Below are 20554 nucleotides of genomic sequence, written 5' to 3'. Positions count from 1 at the left end.
AATGGAAAGAATTTTCTCATAAAATAAAAACAATACTCATTATTCCTCATTATAGTCCAACTTCAGAGATTGAAGCTTATATCTTAAGAATTTTATTGAACAAAAAATACTGCCTGTCCCAGAAAAGTAAATCTTATTCCCAACTCCCCTGCTTAATGATACGGCATAATGATAACCTTAAACCTCCAAGACTTTTACAAGTCAGCCATCTTTTGTGCCAAGTGGGAGTTTCTGTAATTATTAACGTACGGCATACTCCAATCGACAATCCAAATGGGCTAATGAGGGGGGAGAGGCGGCACCAATGATCGAAAAACATTCATTAGGATTGACCTCCCACCTCACATTAACAATAGGGTGGTTTCCTATTATTTTTTTATTGCCTAAATCGAAAGATTATTACTCCTGGAGTACGTATTTCACGCTTTTAGATTTTTAAATGACGATATCTATTTTTCGCGATCAAATGAAAAGTGAAAAATTTCAAGCGCGCGAAAACGCGACGCGTAAGTAGGAATGAGGGGAAAAAGTCCGTACGACGCATTTCTGGTTCCCCCTCCCGCCTGGTAGGTGACCTTGATCGAGGCTCTGAGTGCTGATAGGACGCAGGATGCTAACGGGTAGCTGAGTACCTTCCTGTCTGGTAGCGCATGGCTTAAAAAAGGTTTATTAATACCTTATCAATCGAAGAAAACTTTCCGACCTTAGCCAGTTTTAATAGGTGATTATTAAGACATGTTTCCCTGAGCTCTGTGACTCATGCATGCATTGGTAGCCTCTGACGATGCATAACTCCTATCCTCTCGTGTAGAAACTAGGTCCCTGTGACGTCACGTGGAGTGGAATCGCATGGGCGCCAATCTGGCCTTTTTCAAATGAGGATAAAATTTGACCCTTGCCATTCGTCTAAACCGGTATTTCAAAAACCAAATAATTTGTGTATTATGAATACACTAATGGTGGGTAACGAATCGCCATCAATGCCTTTTGTTTTCTTTGATGAAGGAAACTACCCTATTGCATGACCTCCCACCAAATTTGCTATCCTACAGGTTAATATCTAATGAAATATCTGACCACCATGCTCTGGAAGTGAAATTACATATGTGTTTCAGATTGCTCTGTTAAGCAAAAGGAGGTCATCCATAAACGAAACTACTGTGAGGATTCAATCAAACTTTTTTTGTCTGACCTTTCGTATGAGACATGGGAGGATGTCTATGCTGCCTCTGTTGACAGTAAATTGAAATGTTTCCTAATACATACATTCAAAATGCTCTTTAATCATCCTTTTCCACCAAAGACTACTCTTTACAATGCAACTAATAAAAAAATATATGGGAAAATATGCGTGCCAGCTACATCATCAGAGCAAATTTGTTGATCCCTCCTTACGTAATGTCTACCTTGCGGAACTAACTATAAACAGCATATACAAGAGTTCATCCAGGCTCGAAATGATAATTACATATCCTCTTCAAACAATCAGGTGAAAACAGCTTGGGATATCATCAAACAACAATCAGGAAATAATAGTGAATATGTGAGTCCTTCTGTCATTAGTTTCAATAACTTACCCATCTCTGATCCAGTCACAATAGCAAATTACTTCAGTAGTTTCAATAACTCTAAATGTAGTCCTTCCCATCTTAAAGCGAAATATCCTACACATTCAATTTTTCTCAACCCTTCATCTCCAGCTGAAATTTTTAAAGTGATCAACTCCTTCGCTCCCAAGTGGTCTGTGGGATATGATGAAATCCCAATCCCCATTGTTAAATATTCAGCCAAACGGATTTCTGAACCATTATCTGATATCTTTAACTTATCCATTTCTCGTGGTCATTTTTCATCCTGTCTGAAAACAGCAATGGGGAATTTTCACATTTTTTGAAAACTCTGTCAAAATGTAGTAAACCTCTAGGAAAGAATATCCACTGGTGGAGATTTCAATACCAGCGGTAGTTTTCAAGATATTAAAGGTCAAAGTGGAGGAGTGGGGGGTGCGAGAGAAAGTAGTGTGTCCAAGAGGAGTGACGTCATTTCTCCCCAAACAGAGTTGCTAACATCCGAGGCGTGGAGTTAGGATATTGTTGCGGTATAGGCATGTAGGCACGCCAGGAAGACGGTATGTTTCCCTACGTTAAGTGCTGTTTATAATGTCGAATAATAAATATTGCATGGTGCCCATGCCTTCAAATATATCACCAAATTCTAATAAAATATTCGTCCTTATGTCGAATAATAAAGCGAGAAGAAAGAAGTGGGTTGAGGCGATGAAGAGGAAGAACGATCTGTCGACGAAAACGACGGGATTTGTTCGTGAAGATCACTTTACCTTAAGTAATAACTACAGAGTTATGCTGAGAAATGACTTGAGCGTGTGGTGCAGAGGACGTACAGTTGCCCTGTTCGCACAGTACCCGCCTGTCGCTTGCATGCTGTTTTTGCTGAGCTATCGTAGGTTTACGGCCCTCGTAGTACCCGATGCCTTTTAATTATTGTATTTTATGAATTTATCGAAGATTAATCATGATAAGAATACTTAAAAGGGTACATACAGTAGGCTACCCTCCCTCTCTCCGAAATCAATTGATTCACATGCATAGTATTCCAACTGAACTCCCTCGAAACCATATTTGCTGCCTAGGAGTGTACAATTTGTGAGAAACTCACTGATGCATAATCACTACCTCCTCCAATCATCTGACTTAGTGCCATAGGAGGAAATACAACCTGAGGAAGTGGTGGAAAGTCGAGGTCAGGAAAAGTCCTGCATATTGAAACCAGAAGCAAAAACTGTTGGTGTTCAGAAAAAAAACACTCCGCCAATGCTGCTACTTCTCCTATGAAGTTCTTCCGCCTGGAAAAACTAGCTGGTATTGCAGCTAGTGAGTGTTGCATTTCAACTACTGAAACTACAACAACAACAACTACTTTCAGCAGCTCTGAAATGGAATCAGACAGGGAGATATGTAGCCAAAGGGCCAAGTATACTGTGTTTTTCTTGGAAAAAAGGCAGCATTGTATTTAAGAGTAGACTGAAAATTATTTTATTGTCAATTTGCAATCAGGAAAGACTGGATTACCTGTTATTGTTATGTTCAGGAAAATTAGACTCAACAAATCCTTCAATATTTTAGCTCAGAAGATGTCATTGTCTCGCCCTCGACAGCGGAACGATATTTCTCTGCCTCCATTATTCCGGTGGCTAGTCTTTTGAAAAATCTAGTTTTTTGGGTTGACAAAAATAAGATGTTGCTTAATATGCCAATTATCTTTCCTGCTTGCTATTCGCATGTAGATTCAACTATTGATTGTTTAGAAATAGAAATTGAAAGGCCAGGTAACCCCATTTGGCAAATTTTAACCTGAATTGGAGCATAAAAAATAGATCAGTACTCACTGCAGTGAGTGAAATTTTCTCTTGTATGGATTAGTTTTTTTACTGCGATTAGTTTATCAAATTACGCTTAGTTTATTACGCTGCGAAAGGAGTAAAGTAAAAAAGTGAATTGCAAAGGAAACTCTAAATCAGTTTTTTTTACAGTAATCAGTGCATTATACTGCTGATAGTGAAGAATAATAGAAATAATGTTTTTCGAACGCAATTATTTCAAAAGGAATCATTTTTAACATTTTTGTAAAATTAATGAATTGTTTATAGCTCAAATATTTCTATCTAAACTCAATCAAAAAAATAAATCATATGCTTCTTCTTTAGAAAATTTCATTTCGAGGGTTAATGGTGGCGGGGCAGTAGATAGTGTCATTCGTATCGATTGGATTTCTTGAGCAAATTCCAAAAGGCTGTGGGTAGGTATTGTGGGTGGGTAATAGTAGATCGCGCGTTCAAACTAACTGCTCACTCATTTAGTGGTAAAATTTGAGAGTTAATTAGACCACCAAGAGTTTCCAAGAAAGTAGAGAGCTCTAAAGATGAAGTTAAGCTAACTAAGCAAATAGAAAGCTTTAGGATCCATGTGGAGAGAGTAATAAGAAAGGTCAGAGAATGCAAGTTGCTTGTCCTTCATTCCTGCATTGATAACCATTTGGTTCAAAAAAGCAGGATTAGAGGATAGCTTTAAAAGGCAATCACTTCTACCATAACGATATTCGCACTCTGCCTCAATCATGGGGAAATTTTATTGGAAGCGACGGAAAATACTTTGAATTATTCATTTATAACCATTTTTTTAAAATAAAGTTGTATTTTTCATTTGAAAAACGGTGAGAGATTAGTTGCTCACCTAATACTATTTAACATAAATGATGGAATTTTGTCATAAGTTTGCTAAATAGCTTATAATTATTATGTAGGCATCTAATAGAAGTTTCATAGCTAACATTGAAAGCTGTATCATTTTATGCTTATCGTTAAACAGCCATTAAGAAAGCGGCTCCAAAAGCACATAACCTGTCAAAACCTATGCACGTTTCAGAGAGTATGCATACAGAACACACCTTAAAACTGTTCACAGTATGATGTGCATAATGTGTACATAGAAATTATCTTAAATCTGTGCACAGAAAGTATTTCATAACATACTGAAAGCAAAAAATCATAACTCATACCATATAAACTATATTTGCACTAACTAGATGCATCAATAATTCATGCAGAAATTTTTAACGGAGGCCGGGTAGCTACTTCTGTATTCGTAAAAGCTGGTCCAGTAATGGCATAATAAACTAGAAAAACTTACCGCGAAGCTTTCACTTCTCTAAATTCTGCAGCCAAAAAGTCCGGGTTACTTTTAAAATATAATGTCATCATTATGGAATCCACTTTGGGATTGCAACAGCCTTTTCACGAAATCGTCTTCCATTTCGTATATATTCGATATATGTATTCTTGTTCTACGAATACAGAAAATGGATTAAATATACTTGACGTGACTAAATAACGTCATAAAATGTCTGAGAGAAAACAAGGATTAAAAAAATACCGAAATATTCACTTGCTCAACTTCTGGGGCCGTGCGCGCAAAACGAAAACGCCGTAGGGAGAAATGACGTCACCAACAATCAGAGCAAAATTCGCGTTTGCCGACGGATTTCACTGTTTTAAATGAATTTCATGATAAAATAAATGGTTTACGAGAAGTTTTATTGATGATAATGGATTCCTGGTGAAAATTGCTATAGGAATCATGTATTATTTCGATGAAAAAAATTTCATGCAACTTCCCCATTGTTTCCCCCATGCATAAAAGAGGTCCAAAGCACGACTCAGAAAACTATAGACCGATTTCCATTCTTTCAACTTTCTCTAAAATATTTGAGAAATTGATGTTTAACCGTATTGTAAATTACTTGCAACATTATAACCTCCTGCATCCAAATCAACATGGTTTCTGTGAAGGCCGATCGACAACTTCGGCTGCTTTCCAACTAATTCAAAGCATTTGCCAATCGATAAACAACCACCATCAGGTTATTGGTACCTTTTATGATTTAAGTAAAGCATTTGACAACATTGACCATTCTATACTATCTCACAAATTACTTGGTATGGGTATCTCTGGTATAGCTCATTCTTGGCTAATGTCATACCTGTCAAATCGCCAACAAATTGTTCAATGGAAAAGTAAATCCGAAATGGGAATAAAAAGCTTTAGATCTACACCACTTGCAGTTAGTTGTGGAGTTTCCCAGGGTTCAATTCTTGGACCCCTACTATTTATAATTTTCATCAATGACCTACCCCTCTCTCTACCAAACAGTGATGTGGTATTGTACGCAGATGATACTTCCTCCCTAAATTCTGCAGTTACTCCAAAAGTTCTTTTCTCGAACACAAAAAACTCAATAATACTTATGTCTCAATGGTGTCATGAAAACAATCTGTCCCTTAATATCAATAAAACATCCTTCATGCAGTTTCACTGCAAAATATCTCCTCCTACAAGTAGTCCACGGCTAACTCTAAGCAACAGCATACAGTGGAACCTCGTTAAAGCGAGTACGGGCTATAGCGACACTCCCGCTATAACGATAGATTGCCGATGAACCGTCAATTGACCCTATAATAAGCGTGTTAATAAATTCGTTTTTACCAGACCCTTTTGGTGTTGGCTCTCGCCATAGCGAGGGTTTCACCGCCGGAAGACTTTCATCAAGACTCCTTAACCTCCGTAATTGCTAGCGATCTGTTAGAAATGAAGTTAATGGAGTGCTCAGTCTCAAATTTATGTGGTAAACTGTCGTTCGATAAATAAGTAGTTAATTTTGGTGAAAATATTGTGGCATTAGCATTCGCCAATGCTTAATCTTCTTTTGTTCCTCGGGCGGCAGAAAGCAGTCGGCAGCATACCCGCACGTGCGTGAGTTGCGTGAATAGAAAGCATTTGATGGCAGTCACGATGGCCAAAAAAAACACCAAACACGTCTAAGCGAGAAAATAAAAATATAGGAGTAATATGAGAGTGTCGAAATTAATTTATCTTCCTATTCGCTCTGCAAAATTAAAAAAAAAAACAAAAGCGCCCAAGGAATGCAGACGATGAAGAGTTATAAGGAGCTTTGTTCGGGTGGTTTTGCCCATTCAAATCTGCGGGAACTTCTGAGAAAGGGGCTACGCCCAAGCCTGAAGCGGAGTATTTTAGGGATAGATTGCGAATCGAGAATTTTAAGAGTGCGGAAGGTTGATTATACTAATGCGAAGCACCAAAGCGTTATCTCCCCTCACAATTGCTGGTGATGCCTGCGGTGTAAACCTGACGTCGTGGAAGAAAGGACTCCGATCATAAGTATCTTTAGAAGTATTCCCCGCGTCATATAACATAGACGAAACAGAACTTTTTTTACATACAAGTCCCCGACAAAACCCTTGCAGTATGAGTTATTTCTTGCAATGATGCCTCTAAAGGTAGGTAGTGCGCCTTAGCGATGATATAGGATGTACGAAGCAATGATACTCAGCGTGAATTGTCCGGATGGACGTATTTATTCTCCGTTGCGGATTTACAAGGGTGAACTATTCGGGTCACTGGTCGGAGTCGTTCTGGCACTCTCTTTTGTCACGTGGGTAGCCGAGCATCCCCAGGTGGCCGCTGGAAGAACTCACAGAACAACTAACTCTCGTTTGCAGTGCCGTGGTAAACTCGGTGTATCATTTCAAATACGTCGCGAGCGTAACACTCAAAAAGAAACTTTTTTTCAACAAAGGCAATTTTAATCACGTCATTTTTCAAGCTTAGCAAACTTTTTACCGTAGATGATGAAGATATTACATTATCTGATAGAAAAAGTCTTCCAAGGCGGGAACGTTATACAACCTTCCACCGTTTTCGCCTGTAGAAACAAATGTAATGCGTTATTTCACTTCACTGCCGCTTAACGTACAGAAACAATAAACATACACCAATGGAAACCTTTGAGGCATTAAATAACCGCGATACTGTTTTATCAGTTAATTTTTGAATTTTCAGTGGAAAATACCAAAATAATAGAATGATCACGTAAATGAACTAATTAAGTGCATAGAAAAATGACTTCGTCGGTTGTGCATTAGCATAATATTTGACGAAACAATGCTTTCCATGATTTTTATTCAGTGCGGCGCTTATAAATTGTTTGAATAGTTAGTCGTTGTTTGAGTAAGGAAATTTAGTGATGCAAAAAACATCGCCTTTCATCCGGATTTATGCTTACGTTTATCGGATCGATGTTTATCTGTCGCCGCACCACTCCTGTTCCTGTATATCTGTTCGCAACAGGTATATTGGCTATTATTTGCTCCACCTCCGGTAAAGCGACAATTCGCTATAGCGAGTGTTTATTAGTGCACCGTGGGGTGTCGTTATATCGAGGTTGCACTGTAGTTCAACGTTCATATTCAATTAAATTCTTGGGCCTCCACTTAACAGAGGATCTTGACTGGTCTACTCATGTTGAACATCTATCCAAAAAAGCTGCTACTGGCATTTATATGATTAGGAAACTTAGACCAACTACCTCTGCTACCACACTAAAAATGGTGTACTATGCCAATGTCCATTCTCACTTGATGTACGGCCTAATTTTCTGGGGAAACATGACAGCAGCTGCTAAAGCTTTCTCATTACAAAAACAAGCTATCAAAGCCATTTTAGGTGTGTCCATTAGGACTCCAGGTAGGCCAATATTTGAAGCTCTTGGCATTCTTACACTCCCTTGTATATATATTCTGCAATGTTCTATGTTGGTTAAAAACAATCCTTCTCTATTCCCACCAAACAGTGACTACCATTCATACAATACACGTGGCAGAGGCAATATACATGCATTTGGGCACAATTTAGAGTATTTTAGGTGAGGCCCTTTCCACCCAGCTTCCCAAATATACAATTAATAAGCTCCCAAGTTCTTTAAAGCCTGTCTCTTCTCCGGCCATTTTCAAAAGCAGATTATGTAAAATTCTTTATAACAAACGGTATTACAACTTGACTGAATACCTGGAAGATATTCTCTAATTGATTTTTTGTGTATTGCATATATTGTAAATTTGTATATTGTATTAGCATTGTATACAATATGTATGTTTCCAATTTGACAAGTTCTATGTCACATGACCAGCGGAACAATAAATTTTATTATTATTATTTATTTATTGTACTTTTCATAATTTACGTGAATCAAAAAATCTATAATTATTTACGCACATATTGTTATTTTACATTGCTTTCCGGGATAATTAAAAGAGCTTTCTTTCCCCGAACTCTGATCTTTTTAGCGGTGATGACGTGATTGTACTCGCATTCCTACTGCTCTGTTTGACACCTGGCTTCTGAAAACCACGTGACCGTGGCTGCGAGATCATGGATACTCCCTGCCATACACCATGCCGCGTAGTTGCGTCTCGCACTGATTGCTCGGGATGCAGCTGCTGCAGGACGCGGATCCGTGATCACTGAGCGCAATTGCGGACCGCGATGCTTGGAAAAGAGGAGCACGGAACTGCCGTGAGGGCAATCACGCAATCGCACAGCAGCGGTTATAGGAAACCACGACTTACAGCAAACTGCCTAAGCAAATGAGTGCCTGGCTATGACTCATGCCATTTCTACTTCCACTAACCTTTCTACTTGCCTTCACCTCTACTATTCCCTTCCATCCATCCTGACATCGACTAGTGACGGCAAAAATTAAGCCCGAGTGCAAAAAAATCTCTGGATCCCTTCTGTCGTTTTCAACCGCAAGCGAGCTCACGGTAATAATTGCATATTTGAGATATGAAATTTAAAATTAGATATCGTGGATAACATTTCTCTCAATTTACGACTGAAGATTGAACCATTGAAGAATCTTTTAAAATTACCCGGAGTTTTTTTCCTGCCGCTGATCAACTGCAATATTAGAGCTGACGTCCAAATAAACATTCCTTAAATAAAATAATTCCATTTTAGGATTCCAATGGAAATAGTATGCCCAGCATAGCCTTGCATTAAAATGCAAAAACCTTGGTGCTATTGTCTCTGATTTTATTTTATTTTTAAAAGATCGTGGAAAACGTAGAAGGAGCGTGAACACATGCACGGATAAACTGCAGCTGGATAATAATAGGGGGTCTGCAGTGTATTAATACTAGGGATCGCCGGATTGGATACGTCTGATCTAAATATGTACAGTGCAACCTCGATATAACGACACCCCACGGTGCACCAATAAACACTCGCTATAGCAAATTGTCGCTTTACCGGAGGTGGAGCAAATAATAGCCAATATACCTGTTGCGAACAGTTATACAGGAACAGGAGTGGTGCGGCGACAGATAAATTTCTGTGCGATAAACGTAAGTATAAATCCTGACGAAAGGTGATGTTTTTTTGCATCACTAAATTTCCTTACTCAAACAACGACTTACTATTCAAATGATTTTTAAGCGCCCTACTGAATAAAAATCATGCAAAGAATTGTTTTGTCAATATTATGCCAATGCACAACAGACGAAGCCATTTTTCTATGCACTTAATTAGTTCATTTACGTGATCATTCTATTATTTTGGTATTTTCCACTGAAAATTCAAAAATTAACTGATAAAACAGTATCGCGGTTATTTAATGCCTCAAAGGTTTCCATTGGTGTATGTTTATTGTTCCTGTACATTAAGCGACAGTGAAGTGAAATAACGTACTGCATTTGTTTCTGCAGTCGAAAACGGTGGAAGGTTGTATAACGTTCCTGCCTTGGAAGACTTTTTCTATCAGATAATGTAGTAGAACAGTAGAACCTCGCTTTTACGCCCCCGCAATATACGTTTTCCCGCAATTTGCGACATTTTCGTCAAGTCCCGATGATTTAAGTATCTCTACAATGCTAAGTCTTCCCCGCATTTACACTGACGAAATTTCAAATGACCCGCTATTTGCGCCAGGCCGCCAAAGGGAACATGGCGGATAGCGCACCGTAATAAGAAGAAAGAGTTTTAGAGATCAGAGCCTGGGATAACCTTTTTACAAGAAGGTTGTGAATATAGGAAAGGAAGTTGTATTTACAACCTCCTTGCCATTTTGGCATACTTGTCACCAGCGCCACTATCATTAATACGGCCTCTTTGAAATACTACAATAATTCCTTCTTCATCTGTTTCTGACCACTATAGAGTTTATATTACTATTCAAGTATTTATGATCGCGGGATTTCTTGGAGATAGATTGTTTGCGACGTTTAAATTTCATTCCATTTGTTGGTGGTAAATATTGCAGGTTTTCCACTTCACTTGTAAGCATCGTAGTTACGAATATAGACGCTATGTATATATTTGTGGTCGTTCTCGTGATCATCCACGCAATGGGTTTTCTCCTTCGCGTACATTATTACGTTATTACCAAGTTCTTTGATCAATTTTAAAGTCGTTTTAATCGTAATCTCTTTTTCCCTGCTCTTTTCGTGACAGCGTCAATAAACGCGAATCAAATATGGAATGGCCCAGAAACGAGAGAGGAAAACTTTTTCAATAGAAGATAAAATTAAAATTTTGGGAAGAGTTGACTCACGTGTAGGCTCATGCATTTCCCTTGCCAAAGAGCTTGGGATTCCAGTGTCCACGTTAAACACTGTTGTTAAAACTTGCAAAAAGATAGAAACCATTGCAGTGGAATGCGGACCCAGTGCAAAGAGGCGAAAATAGGTTAAGTACTCGAAATATGATAGACTAGAAGAAATTTTAAAAGAATGGTTTCAGTACACTAGGTCCTCGAACATACCCATCAGCGGAGTTATTCTAAAGGAAAAAGCGCAACATGTGGCAATGAGGCTGGGAATTGAAGACTTCAAGGCTTCAGACGGATGGTTAAGCGGGTTTAAGACTAGGCATAAAGTGGTATACAAAACAATTTGTGATGAGTCCAATAGTGTTGATCCCCTAACAGTGGCACCGTGGAAGGAACATTGTTTAAGTGAGCATATAGAAGGGTATGCACCAAAAGACATTTTCAATTTAGATGAGATGGGCCTTTTTTTCAATACACTTCCCTGTAAGACTTTAGAGGTGAATCTTGCCCTAGTGGAAAGCATAGCAAAGCTCGTTTAACAGTATTGTTAGGTGCTAATGCTAATAATGGTAGTGAAAGGATAAGGCCATTTGTTATTGGAAAATCCAAAATCCCAGATGTTTTAAAAGTATCAAGACATATCCCACAACCTATGCCGCTAATACCAAAGCTTGGATGACGTTACATTCCTTTCAGGAACAAATGCAGGCTCTAGATGCCAATATGGGTGGAAAAAAAAAATTGTAGTATTTTTAGACCAATGCCCAGCCCACCCAAAAAATATGAATTTGAGGAATATAAAACTGGTGTTCTTCCCACTATATTGTACCAGCCAATTACAGCCATTAGATTTAGGGATAATCCATGTATTCAAATCCAACAACCGCAGGATTCTAGTGAGAAAAGCAATTAATCTCATAGACAGTGGGAGGGACCCTAAGAACTTCAAAGTGTCAGTTTTAGATGCACTACACTATGTAGCACGATCATGGAAAGAAGTTGATGAGGGAGCATTGCAAATTGTTTAAAAAAGCTGATGAAGAACATTTAAAAGACTGATCTATGAAATCAGAAAATATGATCTAAAAATCTGATCAGAAAATGTGATCTACCACACTGAGAGTTCAGTACTAATAAAGAATTTTTTGTTATCATAATTAAAGGTTTTATACTTACTATTCACTTAGAACATGATTCATATGAAAAATAGAGCATTTAACTATATTTAAAGGGGTTATTTTTCATTAAATTGTGCCTAACCTCGATTTTACACTTTCCCGCAATTTACACTTCTTTTCCTTGTCCCCATCAAAAGTGTAAAAGAGGGGTTTTACTGTATCTTCATTTTCTACGGTAAAAAGTTTGCTAAGCTTGAAAAATGATGTGATTAAAATTGCCGTTGTTAAAAAAAGTTCCTTTTAGAGTGTTACGCGCGCGACGCATTTGAAATAATACACCGAGTTTACCACGGCATTGCAAACGAGAGTCAGTTGTTCTGTGAGTTCTTCCAGCGGCCACCAGGGGACGCTCGGCTACCCACAGGACGGAAGAGAACTCCAGTACCACTCCGACCACTGACGCGAATAGTTCACCCTTGTGAATCCGCAACAGAGAATAAATACGTCCATCCGGAAAATTCACGCTCAGTATCACTACATCGTACATCCTACATCATCGCTAAGGCACACTACATACCTTTAGAGGCATCATTGCAAGAAATACCTCTTACTGCAAGGATTTTGTCGGGGAGTAGGATGTAAAAAAGTTCCGTTTCGTCTATGTTATATCACGCGGGGAATACTCCTTAAGATACTTATGATCGGAGTCCTTTCTTCCACGACTTCGGGTTTACACCGCAGGCATCACCAGCAATTATGAGGGGAGATAACGCTTTGGTGCTTTGCACTTGTATAATCAACCTTCCGCACTCTTAAAATTCTCGATTCGCAGTCCATCCCTGAAATACTCCGCTTTAGGCTTAGGCGTAGCCCCTTTCTCAGAAGTTCCTGCAGATTGCAGTGGGCAAAACCACCCGAACAAAGCTCCTTATAACTCTTCATCGTCTGAATTCCTTGGGCGCTTTTGTTTTTTTTAATTGTGAAGAGCAAATAGGAAGATAAATTAATTTCGACACTCTCATATTACTCCTTTATTTTTATTTTCTCACTTAGACGTGTTTGGTGTTTTTTTTGGCCATGGTGTCTGCCATCAAATGCTTTCTATTCATGCAACTCATGGACGTGCGGGTATGCTGACAACAACTTTCCGACGCCCGAGGAACAAAAGAAGATCAAGCATTCGGGAATGCTAATGCCACAATATTTTCCCCAAAATAACTACTTATTTATCGTACGACAGTTTACCACATAAATTTGAGACTGAGTACTCCATTAACTTCATTTCTAACAGATCGCTAGCAATTACAGAGATTAAGGAGCCTTGATTACAGAGATTAAGAAGTTTTTCCGGCGGTAAAACCCTCGCTATGGCGAGAGCCAACACCAAAAGGGCCTCGTAAAAACGATTTTTTTAACATGCTTATTATAGGGTCAATTGACGGTGCATCGGCTATCTCTCGTAATAGCGGGAGTATCGCTATAGCCTGTACTCGCTTTAACGAGGTTCCACTGTATCTGCAAACAATGCACTGCAGCAAATAATGAAATTGGGTCTGAATTCGCTGAAGAAATCAAATTTAGATCAAAATTTTAAGTTAATACTTCTGTAAATTTGAGCGCCTAAGGGTTAAAGTGCTCATAATCCCATTAATGAGAATAGCAATGTAGTAATGGGCATTCATTACATTCGATGGTAAAGATTAAGTCACTTAATTCCCACACTCACCTTTTCTCAAAGATTCTCTTTTGCACCAGTGCTGTTTAACAGAGGAATAATACCTGAATATTTAGACACGATTTTGCAAATGAAATATCACAAAATAATTACTGATGCTTGTTTACAAAAACCACACATCCATGGCTGCATGTCGCATGATGTGCAACAATGTGATCTCGGATCCGCCCACATTAGTAAGATTCATTGTCTATTCACTGTGGCCGAACGGCCGAAATCATATCCTTGGCTCCACGCTAAACAGTCACATTGGAAAAAGTTGCACATGAGTTGCAGTTCCTGAGAGACACTGTTCCATGAGTATGCAAGCCGTCACAATCAGAAACAACAAACATAGAGCTCTCATGAAGGCAATTAATGCAAGATCGTGCCATTACAGCATGGACTTCTTGACTTCCATTCATCCATAATTTTTTACAAGTCAATTTTTTACATGTTTATCATGGGCCATCTGATGGTAAACTGTCAACCACTCATAATGCAATTCTCACTACATGTAAGCTAAAGGAAGGCTAATATGTAAAGGAATTACAAAGAATCCATGATGCAAAGCAAAATAAGCATGTTCTCAACTGAGGCATTTATGTACCATCAAAATTACCTTTATGTCAGGATGAACAATGTGATCTTCAAAACTGCACACCATGTCAGCAATGAAGTAGGGGCACACTCTCGTGAAGTCTTTCCTCTGCTTGACCAGAGCACTGCATACCCTGAAATCGGAAATTCAACTCAAAATGAAGCTAAAGGAAACTTTCCTCTCAAAAGGACAATTCTGATTGAAATTAACATAATAAATTTCAAAACTTAAAGTGCAATGCAATGATCTGGAGCGATCCACAACAACAGTCACATTTTTGTGAAAAAAAAATAGCGAAATTCACCCAAATAAGAAGTTTTGCAGTGATCAATTGTCTGCAAAAGCATTAATCAGTAATTGTAATCTAGGAAATAGATACAACATATGTAAGTGATAATCATACCATTCAATGCTCATGCTGCAGTCTGTCATGAAAATGAGTTTCTCCGACAGCTTCCCTCCCTGCAGGCCACCCACAGGGTTATACTCAATGTTCCCGTGGGCAACGACAGAGCGAAACAGCCTCAACAGCTGCTGTAAGAACGAAGGAATTCTATCGATCAGGCTGGCCATCTGGTGGGTGACAAGGGCGAGCAGACTGTTGGCACACGACGAGAACACTTGCTGGTATCCCAACACACCCCACTTGCTCACACCCAGCTCACTAGCTGATTGGTCGAGAAACAGCCACGAAGCAGCCGACACAGTCGACAGAACAAGGTCGACTGCGTGCTCACTGACCTGATGGAGAGATAAGGCGTTCATTAGATATTAAATACAGTACAAACTCTGTATAATAAACCTCCATACAGCCAAATTTAACAAAAGCCTCTTTACAACAAAATAATGGCACCAACATCAGGCCCCTCCCAAACAGAGAAAAACGTCTGGAATCAATCCCGTACAATTATATACCACACCTCTTTACAAAGCAGTTGACACATGATCGGATAATGAACGGTCAAAAGTGATTTTTTTCACTTGGAAATAATATTGCCATTTATTAATAATCTTTTCAGTTCCAAATTCCACATTATCCCCTCAATGCTCATTACTGCAAATTAGAGATGTGCGAATAGTATCCGCGAATACTCGAATACCTCGAATATTAGAAAGTATTCGATATTCGAGGTTTCGAATAGTTATGCGAAAAGTACCGCCTCGAATACCTCGAATACTTTGAATTTCGCGTCATACACTGTCGCACGCACGTCGTTGGTAGTTGACTCGGAAAAATGTAGAGAACTGTAGTCATTTAGTGCTCGCAGCGCCGTTTTACGCAAGTTAACGAATTACATCAAATTCGTGGATTTTAGCGGTGAAAAGAGTTCGACGAGGGGAACCGAAAATGGTCGGGTGAAAAAATCCGAAAATCCCCGATTCCCCCCACCAGGAGAACTTCAGTGCCGTGGGATAGCAACCTTAGGGCATTTCCCACGATCCGCAATCCCCCTCCATTCAGCTCTCACCTCACACACTCTGACGCTTTCCTCTTCTCCGAAATCAAACAAAAGGTCCCAGCTCGCGCAGGGATCGCATTACGAAGACCCCTGCTTCGAAAAAAATATCGAGTTACGAGAACAATAAAAACGTGTTTCACGCCCTCCCCCCTTTTCTCACCCACTGACCTTTTTCTGGCTACCTGCTTCGAAGTTCCCCATTTCTGGAAGTCAACTGCTGCGTGAGTACCGTGGGATACTTGCATTAGCGCATTTCCCGAGATCCGGTATCCCTCTCCATTCAGCACTAGCCTGAGGCTTTCCTCTTCTTCGAAATAAAAAAAGGTCACAGCTCGCGCAGGGATCATATTACGAAGACCTTAGCTTCGAAAAAATACCAATTTACACGAGAACAATAGAAACGTGTTTCGGGCCCTCCCTTTTCTCCCCCACTGACCTTTTTTTCCTACCAGCTTCGAAGTTCCCCATTTCTGTGGAGGTCAACCGCTGCATGAGTCATCTATTAGCACAAAAGGTGTCTAAGAATGACTTTCGTCAATTGATGTTACACCTTTATTGAATTGAAATATTAGTAATGTGCGCGTAATTTCAAAAAGAATAAGACCAAACACGACGTATTTCTGAGTTTATTTAAGCATTTTACGCAAAGAAATAAATATCAAAATACTACGGAGACTTAGCATTCTGGCGAAACTCGATATGAGCAGCAGAGCATCTCGGAAGTTGATGCGGTATTTTTTTCCGAAAACATATATCAAGTTACAATTTATGAGTGGTGCTATAAATCTTTATTGTTACAGTCGCAGACAAAGGGATATTTTCTCAGAATAATAGGTTTCTCCCTGATAGCAATTCCAATTCATCTTCTTATCTTGTGAGAACTCCCAAAGATGGACTGAAAATAATTGAAGAAAATCCGGTGGAAAAGAGCTTGTATTTTGCAAAATGCCTCAGATTGTCTGCTAGCACTTGGCAGCAGGAGTGGGGGTAAAGCAATGTTAGTTGAATTAACTATATGCCCAATTGTTTCCATAAAATTAAAATATTCATTAATCAGCTAAATTCCTGTTCGAATCATTTAAAGGAAATCAAAATTACTCCCCAAAATCTTGTGTGACCTGCTGCATAGGCAACCGAGTCAAACATTCCAGCATTCATCATTTAGTATTCGAGGTATTCGAAATTCGAGGTATTCGAAATTCGAGGTATTCGAATATTCGAGCAATGATTTAATATTCGAATTCGATATTCGAATTCGAGAAATCTGCTATTCGACCCATCTCTACTGCAAATGCAAAGTGAGTGCGAAGGACAAACCTTTAGACTTCTCAGAAGAGTGCATTCAAACTCCAGGGTGAGGACAACGGAGCGCACATCCAACTGTCCTGCTCTCCATTTGCCGACCAATCTCAAGAAGAGGGGAATGGCCGCTTTCAGAGTGCTGTCTCGCATTTCATCCAGGCCTTTGACCAGCGGGACGTGAGCCAGCACTCCCCAGACGATGAGGTAACGACTCAACTGGCCAACGTCCACGCACTTAACACTCAACTGCAAAAGCCAATATCAGACACCATAATACATACAGTGAGGTATGACACTTTACGCTCACCACCATTAGAACACTCTTCAGTGTTCTGCCCAATTTAACCATAATTTACACAAGTTAAATTACTGTTATGAACACATGCTTAATCCTCTCATAGCCCTGGGCTGATACGTTGATTTTCACTTCTCAGCTGAAACATACCATGATCCAATTAATCAGCTTTTGACAGGACCACAATACCAATTAATAGTTTACCATCCCCTGAGCTTTTGAATAATGAAGCTAGATAAATTAAAAAGAGGATCGAGAAAAAATTTTTTCTCACTCATTCATTCAATAGTTTGAAAGGAAAACCACCAGAAAAGCGTTCGTACCAACTGTCCACACTAAATTTTCCTCACTTCTCCCAAATTTCCATCCAAAATGTTAACTTCCCCCTCTTTATGCCAATGGCAAAGCACAAACTCAAAGGCTCCTGGGTACAACAGCAATTTTCCTTCACCTCCCACTCAAAAAGTCGGCCTAATGGTTATGCCAGTGTGCTGGCAAGCCTAGCACACTGGCGAAAGACTTAGGACTACTCGAGGGAGGGCACGTGGAGAGGTGGTTAGGGGAAGCACTATTAGATGACACGGAGGCCTCAAATTTGGGGAACCCTCTCACCAACTTGAGTTTGGGACTTGTAGTTCGGTAGAGGAGTGACCGCTCATTTTCTCTCATGGAAGTAGACGGATCTCAAGCCTGTCTTTGAGCTTGGAAAAGAAAAAATATCATTTATGGAGGAGTCCAGCACAGAGAAATGTGAGTTTTTTGCCAAGTCAAACCCCAATGTATTCAAAGAATATTTTTTTAAATACATGTGACAACTAATTAAATGTAGTAGTAAGCCAATCCTGTAAAAAGGATTGCAAAGTATAATTTTATTAATACATGATATTGCTAAATATTTTGCTAGTTCTTTACTGTGCTTGAAGCCATCAAAATGTCTCATAGAATTGGTTGCCAATGAAAAATTAGACTCCCGATGCATAAAAATATTTATTTCCGGCTTTTTCCAATTTAAATATCTCCGCAACAAGGTGAATGAAATAAAATGTATTAAAACCTTTAAGGTCCATAAGGATTGCAGCCAGTAGAGTGCATAACAAAATGCCTTTTTCAGACTAATATTGATGTGTAGATTCCAAAAACATTTATGTAAAAGTGATATCTCTAATAGTTTTTCAGATATAGTCTGGGACAAATATGTGCCTATGGACGTTAAGGGTAAAATTCATTCATAATAAGTAAATCATATGTGCTGATTACGCTGTGTTTTATTACTATCTATAGGGCCAATGAATATTGTCTAAAGGTTCTGAACAAAGTACCATTTATTCCATGTTGAAATCAATAACTGTTCACCATTATGCCCATTGTTTGCAGAGAGTGATTTTTTCGGCTCCGGCTGCGTCGCACACCCACCTAGATCAGTTAGGCACAATCACGAGTTAGTGCACAATTGTGATGCAGCGTTGCATTCTGCAGGATAACCATACTCCTCGATGCCTTGCATACAATCTGGCCGGCGAGAGTTGTCCAATGACAGCACATCAAGAGGGGTGGATAACCCTGCGCCAGCACAGTTTGCATGCAGCCAATCGCTCACCCCCAAATGCACCTCACGCCCTCGCCTAGTCATGCAACGTTGTCAACAGCATATGGAGCATTAAAATAAGCCTGAACCACCAGAACAAACCCTTTCTTCTTGCTTTGGGTCCTTCACGCTCATCGCCGTCCTCTCTTCCGGCTCCTTTCGCCACGGAACCCTTTTGTTTACAAGTGACGTGGGCGTTTCCCTCTCTTACCTGGCAACCTTGCCCTAAACCTCTAATTTGGTCCTTTTGCCTGTCATTGGAGAACTCTTGGAGGTTGGACTCTAAGTTTATCAACTTACAAACAAGGTCTCGAAATGCATCTAGTTTGTATAATGAGGACTTATTGCATTCGGGAAGATATGAACCTTTGATTGCATTATGCCGCATTCTTCTATTGATAATCTGAAACAAATTTTGTTGTTTTTATATATTTGCCCATAATTTAATTGCTTATAATACGTTTTTTCGATGATTCCTAAAAGAAACGTTCATACGAACTTCGTTATTACAAACCTCCAGTTTTTCGGTCCCGTGAACTTCGTAATAACGAAAGTCTACTGTGTTTTTCCGTAGTTATTGTTGCAGCAAGATAAATGAGACATTATAATTTATGACACTTAAACTATTGATGTTTTTTCTTCGGAAATGAGCAATACTATGTTATGTGGATAAAATAGCAGAGGCCTCAGATGAATCCACCCAGATGTCTGTAGTGCAGTTTTTGGCTGAGGTACCCCAGAGCCTTAAGAAAAATTTAACAATGCTTATTGCAAAATTAAGTCACTTATGACCGCAACCAAAACAACAACATAACGATCGGGGGAACATAGACATACTCTATCAGTTCGACAACCATTTTCATGTTTTTGCTGTGCTTTTCCCCTGACCATAACCCAAATTTCCTGACAATTCCATGATTCCCCTGACCATTGTGCACTCTGTGGAAGCTATTCAGTGGGTGAATAGATGCAAAGGCACAGTTTGAAAAAAGCATAAGAGAGAGGAAAGAGGTGGCAGGAATCTAAGAAGTTTAGCAGCAGGCAAAAGATACTTTATCCAACAGCAAGCACAAAACCCCTCCAAATGCCACTCACCGTTTTTTCCAGCAGGTCATTACACACAAGTTTGAATTCTTTTTTATTTGCAGACATGAGAAGAGTCTTCATGGCTTTCGTGTATGCCTTACTCCGGTCCAATTCACTGCCAGAAACAGCAAGTAACAGTTGCCATGCTGACCACACGAGCATTGGAGGGCACCACTGCTTCAGCTCATCACGCATTGACAGCAGTTTCTCAACAAACCCAACACAGGCAAAGCAATCGATTTCCCTCAGCTCAGCAGTTTCAGGATCAGTGGCATTACAGAAGGTGCCCGTCAACTTCTTCCTCACTTCCTCAATAACACCAGGCAAGAAAGTTCCTGCTTTGCTCAACCTGAAAACAATTTGACATAATGACTATCAGCAAAACAAATAACAAAGGCCCTCAGGCACTCCCAGGT

General features: G+C 39.4%; 1 protein-coding gene across 1 annotated transcript in view; it reads right to left on the bottom strand.

Moving 5' to 3' along the window:
* LOC124166608 overlaps positions 1 to 20554 on the bottom strand; it is a 77146-nt gene that overhangs the window by 485 nt on the left and 56107 nt on the right. The window contains exons 9-12 of the mRNA XM_046544203.1: positions 20148 to 20487; positions 17188 to 17418; positions 14814 to 15151; positions 14432 to 14543 (exon numbers count right to left, since the gene is read on the bottom strand). Of these exons, the coding sequence (XP_046400159.1) occupies positions 14432 to 14543; positions 14814 to 15151; positions 17188 to 17418; positions 20148 to 20487 (1021 nt within the window). The remainder of the gene's footprint in view (positions 1 to 14431; positions 14544 to 14813; positions 15152 to 17187; positions 17419 to 20147; positions 20488 to 20554) is intronic.

This window comes from Ischnura elegans, chromosome 10, assembly GCF_921293095.1.
Source record: "Ischnura elegans chromosome 10, ioIscEleg1.1, whole genome shotgun sequence".
Classification (NCBI taxonomy): domain Eukaryota; kingdom Metazoa; phylum Arthropoda; class Insecta; order Odonata; family Coenagrionidae; genus Ischnura; species Ischnura elegans.
This window is presented reverse-complemented; position numbering and strand designations above follow the sequence as displayed.